Below are 6,003 nucleotides of genomic sequence, written 5' to 3' on the forward strand. Positions count from 1 at the left end.
CCCGTTCGCAGGATCGACGTAAAGACTTAACCTCTACATGCTTTTACAAATATTCATTAATATCTTCATAAATTTTCATGCATTTCACAAAAGACGTCCATGACTTGCAGAAAAACAAAATGTTTGCATATTTAGGTTTAAGAAATTGGAATGTATATCAGTAAATGTTCATTTCTTTCCCTCATAAAATGAAAATAAAAGAACATAAAAAACAAACAAATTAATAAAAGACACAGAATAAAAAAGTAGCAAGAAAGAAAAAGAAATGATATGGTATAGTGTACCTGGACCGGCCTAAAATGGTAACGCCATTACAATCGCTATTTGCAGCGAAAAGGGGTAATGAAAGTAAAGTGGGCTGGGCCCGAAACAAGCGGCTGGTAGGAGAAAACAGAACCTTGGCTTATTTTTTAATCCTTTTTTAATTTTGAACTGCGAAATTATGCAAGAATTCCAATGACTAGTAATCTAAAATTATTATCAAGCGCTAATCCAAGATCCCTAAAAAAAAGCGTACAATCCAAGGAAATTCTGGATTGATGTTTGAAACTTTGAATGACTATGTCTAGAGCATGTCGATGTTTAGTTAAGAAAATTCATCATTCTGAATGTCTAAAATTTTGTTTAATCTGCAATAAGTTTGAAAGTTCATGAAGATTTTTTGTACTGCTCCTTTTATCCAAATCAAAAAATCAGCAAGACTGACACCACATTACTGCCGAGCAAACCATTCCGTTGCATTTCAATCCAGACCCGAACGAATCACAAACGCTGATATTTAACCAATACAATCTTACTCAGAAAGGGTTAAAAAAAATCGAAGAACCCTAACTAATTGGAAACACAAGGAAAGGAAGTACACGCCTCGATCAGATAGAAGCTCACACACCAAAGAGGTGCTCTCACGCTAATTCAGAATCAGGGGTGGTCGCCGCCGGCCATGAGCGCGGTGGCAGTGGCGCCGCAGGAGATGGCCGCCTTGGGCACCTCCCCGACGCGCTCGACGGCCTCGGCGAAGATGACCCCCATGCCCATGTGGAGGTGGGGCTCGATGTGGCAGTGGAACGCCCACACGCCGGGGTTGTCCGCGACGAACCGCAGCGCCGTCCACCCGTAGGGGAAGATCACCGCCGTGTTCCTCAGCGGCGGGTTCCTCAGGTTGAGCCTGGCGGCGTCGGCGGCGTCCCCGTTGTAGGCGCCTTCCCCGTAGCCCAGCACCCAGAAGTCGTGCCCGTGGAGGTGCCACGGGTGCACCTCGCTGACGTTGTGGGCCAGCGCGTTGGCGTTCTGGAGCACCACGTCGACGGTCGCGTTGTGGGCCAGCACGTACACGTTGTCCCCCACCGTCGTGTTCGGGTTCGCCGGCGGCCGGGTCACGTCGTAGCCCCGGCCGAAGCTCTCCGCGGGCCGGGCCGACGCGCCCAGCGTGGGCTTGAGGCCCAGCAGCTTCAGGGAGCCCAGGTACGGGGTTGCGGGGAGCACCATGGACGCGTTGTTGATGGACCACTTGATCCCGCCGTCCATCTTGTTCTGCGTGTTGAGGAGCTCGATCCGGCGGTCGGAGGTCGCCGGCGGAGGGGGTGTGCCGGCGCGGGCGAGGATTCTCTGAGTGAAGGCCTTGCTGTGCGCGTAGTCGTTCCACGCTGGGGTGGCCGGCGGCGCGACGGCTGGGAGCTTCATCGCGCGGTTGTTGGGCCGGTAGTTGAGCAGGGCCAGGGCCGGGGCCGTCTTGGGGTTCCGGCCTCGAACACCGATGCTGATCCAGTAGTTGGACGAAGGGTTCTGGTCGGTGGTGAGCAGCACGGAGTAGCTGTCGCCGGAGTAGATGTCCATGTCGTCCACCGTGAACGGCTCCACGTAGTTGCCGTCCGCCTCCACCACCGTCAGCTTATGATTCTGGGAAAACAAAAGCAAAAACAACGCAGCCGGTTAGTACTTTCAGGATCCTCGGGTTGTTAACTAATGAATGTTGGAATTGCTTACCCCGATGGCGAGGTTGAGAGAAGCCAGGGAGGTGGTGCTGGCGACCCTGAGCCTGTAGGTTTTGTTGGGCAGGACGGGGAACACCACCGGGGCGCAGTGCTTGTTGCCGCCGCCGGTGCACTGCTTGGCTCCCTGCGTGTGCGCCGCCGCCAGCGAGCAGTTGAACTGGCCCCTCCCGTTGATCAGCAACGACTGCAGCACACACGAGAGAAATCCAGGTAGAATCTCCCATCAGGAATTGTAGTCTGAAACTCTGAATTTTTATTAAGGTGACAGGAAATTCAGAATGCAAATGCCATTTTGCCTGTACTTCTGACCACTTTCAGTTATGCTTTGCTTGTCTTATAACAAAAATATCAATTTCCTAGCATATGACATACTAGAACAGAGTAACAGACCCTGTGAACTTCAAATCCTCAAAGACTTGCAACTTATCAGATGCTCATTGCGTGTCAAGTGTGTGAACCAGCATTGACACATCACTGTTCTTCTTGGATTGCCTTTCCAACACATACACTGCATATGCAAATCATGTGCAGTGTGCACACAAGAAAAAGATCTACCACTGTGACGCGCTCATGTTGGCTTGGACCTTTGCCCTGCGTGCCCAGCCAATGGCCAAGAAAGCTCTCCCCACCAATAATAACAGTACTACCTCTCTGCCCCCTCTGTTTTTTACCATTGTTTTTTGAATAATTCTATGTCTCTGCTCTGCATCATGCATCTTCCCAGGCAGATGTTTCCAAGATCACGAGAGAAAGGATGCTCGAATCGATGCTTTTTGGTGGCACAAGACTACTAGTGTCCTCTCTGAAGATCATGTGGCCTTGCATCGTGTCTTGTGACACACATCCCCAGCCTTTTCTTTGCTACTACAAATCTGTGACGTGCAGGCAGCAGCGTAAACAACATGATCTGTTCTGACAATGTTTGCACATAATACTAGTCTCGTGTGTCCTATGCATGATGTGCTTTTTGAAGTGGGAGTGCTTCTTTCTAGGGAGCCCAATAGGGTGGGTTCCATTTTTTGGGGGCTTTCTGATGATCAGCACAGTTGGCCCTGGATGCATGTAAGGAAGCAAAATGACCCCCTCCAATGAAATGGTAAAAATGGACCGGCGGAAGGCCCGGAAGATCTCACGTAGCTCTTCGTGCCAATGGCATTGGAGGAAAGTTCTTAACTCCAATTGTGTTGGAGGAAGGGCCTTAGGTCCAATTGCATTGGCGGAAAGTCTATGCATTGACACTTTAGAGCAGCCAGGCCCACCCGATTGATTTTCTTTTTCGTTTTTTTCTTATACTTACTCGTTTTGATATTTATAAAATTTTGAGGATAAGTTTAAAATGTTGTTATCTACGTACGGTAAAAGTTTAAATTATTTTGGAGCAATTTCAAAATTCTAGGATTTATTTGAATTCTAATCTTTTTTAATTCAAAATTGCTCCAAAATAATCAAAAAATTTACTACAGGTGGGTAACACCATTCTAAACTTATTTTCAAAATTTCATAAAGATCGGAGTTCATTTGGATCTTCAAATAAATTTACAAATATCAGAACAAATCAGTATAAAAAGAAAACGAAACGTAGAACAATCGTGCGGGCCCGTTTGCTCTAAACTGCCCATGCATAGGCCTTCCGCCAATGCAATTGGAATTAAGGCCCTTCCTCCAATGCAATTGGATTTAAGTACTTTCCTCTAATGCCATTGGCACAAAGTATGACGTGGCACCTTCAGAGCTTTCCGCCAGGTCATTTTTGACATTTCGTTTGGGAGGGGGTCCTTTCTAGCATTTCCGTTTGTAGGGGGGCCAATGGTGCAAAAAATTCGCATGTAAGCTTTCTGGTGTTGTTTCAGAAAGCTGACTATGTGCATTTTTATCGGTTTATCACCATCAGCTGGATATTTAGGACCATGCTTATACAACTTTAGTGACTGGTCCAGCAAGTGGCAAGCCAATAATTTTTCCTAAACAATTATTCAACTCACAAGAGTAAGCATTTTCTGAACAACAAATGCTAACCATGCCCTGAATTGTTCTACATATCTGTATGGTGTACCAAATAAATCTTTTTACCTCAACACCGACAGCTGAGTACACAATTACGACACAATCAGGAAGTTTCAAATAACAAAATTATTACGCGAAAGTTATGTGTTCATTTTCAAAACTGAGGTTGAGTGAGCTTTTAAATCATCAAACAGTACTGCACTATCGGTGTTTCTAAAAATAAGTTATTGAACAAATATAGGGTCATTGCAGTATACAGTTTTCAGAAGAGAACAAAATCACTACTCTTTCCAGGATCAGTTTTTTGGGGGAAACCTTTCCAAGATCCAAGTCAGATGGATGCATTACAAGACTCCCGCTACTCAAACAATGCTTGTTTTTTTTTACTTTTAACTTTTACTCAAAGCACTGCTTTTTAAAGGATCATGACTGTCACTTCAACCATTCATAAACCATCTTTTTCTTCCATGAAAACTTGCATGTTACTGAAATATTATATAGTAGTACATGGCAAGATGGATAATTGACGGTTACCTGTGGCTCGCCGATCCATCTCATGGGCTTGGAGGAGAGGCCAACCATCTGGTTGTAGATGCTCTCATGGTACCAGTCGCTGAGCAGCAGGTTCAGCTCCCCGTCATACTTGAACGGCTCCTCCTCCCCATCTGCCACATCCACAATCAGAGACCCGTACAGCCCTGCCGCCCTCTGCATCCCGTAGTGCCCGTGGTAGAAGTATGTCCCCGGCTGCACCCATGAAACCAACCATATGGTCACTCACAAATCCAAGTCAAATAAAAACTGGTTTTTGCAACATAGCACTAATCTTCAGATTAAGTTCGATGTGCAATGATGAACATGTCTTTTTCAGGAGATCATTTGGCCAGTGGAAGGTTGTATATACCTTGTCGACGACGAATCGGTAAGTAAAGTGTTCTTCGGGGTTGATGGCGCATTGGGAGATCGCCGCCGTGCCATCCGCCCATGGCGTCCCAATCTATCATGATTTTTTGATCATGCCATTGGTGAAACGTTAGCAAAAAGAGCACATCCTCCTAGGTTAATTAGCTCTGTCTGAACATGTCATGGAAAAGAGATAACAGTAGCAGTGCAAAATATACCGTGCTCTATTGTTTACCTGTCTGATGCCGTGCCAATGGATGACCACCCCCTCGGTGTGCAACGCGTTCTTGAGCTCGACGACGATGGTGTCGCCGGCCTTGGCGCGTATCGTCGGGCCGGGGAACTGCCCGTTGATCCCGATGAGGACCTTCTCCTCGCAATCCGGCGACCAGAACATGTTGCTCACCTCCCATTTGAAGTGCCTGGCCTTGGCTGCCTCCGCACAATGTGGAAGAGCGGCACATGCCAAGAGGCAAGCAAACAAGAACACAAGAAGCCTCATTGGCAAACAACAATGGCGAGGTTGCAAAGACTAGTAAGTGGAGAAAAAGTGGAGAGGCAAAATGGGAAGAGAGCTTGAAAGATGATGCCTGTACAAGTTGGTAGGATGTGTGCTAGTTTTATACTGGCCAAAAGAGCTTCTCAAAAGCAACAACGTGATGCTGTTTATTTTATTTTACTTGTTTTTTTCTGAAGGAAAATAATAATAATAAAAAAAGTTGAACTGAGTGGGGTTAGGTTGGGACAGCAGCTTGTTTTGGAGCACCTGCTAAAATAGGCAGTTTCCTAGTAGAGGCTTGAACTAGCGCTAGAAGTGGCTTAACTTTCTTATTTTTGTTGCATCTTTCTGGCCAAAGGATAAAGATGTTCATGCCATTTTGTTGCTTTGTAGTTTATTAAATCTGTTGCATGTGACGGTAGTCTGCCTATTTCTGTGAGTCTACACAAGTGGTTTTATGCAATGGCCAGAAATAAGCGCGTCCATTTCCTCATATCTTTTAGTGGTTCACATGCTACATGCATATGTTTTTGGTACCTAGTGTGCATTTTTTTTCTCCCAAAGCTATTTCAACTCTTTCTTTTGCTTAAACTACGAAAGACGAAA

At 46.1% G+C, this 6,003-nt stretch overlaps 1 protein-coding gene across 1 annotated transcript; it reads right to left on the reverse strand.

Annotated features, from left to right (window-relative positions):
- Positions 1–712: 712 nt before the first annotated feature.
- Positions 713–5,510, reverse strand: LOC100828749 (L-ascorbate oxidase). The gene is made up of 5 exons (XM_003560598.4): positions 5,134–5,510; positions 4,900–4,992; positions 4,530–4,742; positions 1,984–2,175; positions 713–1,896 (listed from the first exon to the last, which is right to left on the reverse strand). Exons 1-5 carry the CDS (start codon positions 5,398–5,400, stop codon positions 919–921), a joined length of 1,743 nt encoding a protein of 580 aa, XP_003560646.1. The 5' UTR covers positions 5,401–5,510; the 3' UTR covers positions 713–918.
- Positions 5,511–6,003: the final 493 nt, after the last annotated feature.

This window comes from Brachypodium distachyon, chromosome 1 (genome assembly GCF_000005505.3).
Source record: "Brachypodium distachyon strain Bd21 chromosome 1, Brachypodium_distachyon_v3.0, whole genome shotgun sequence".
NCBI classification, from domain to species: Eukaryota; Viridiplantae; Streptophyta; class Magnoliopsida; order Poales; family Poaceae; genus Brachypodium; species Brachypodium distachyon.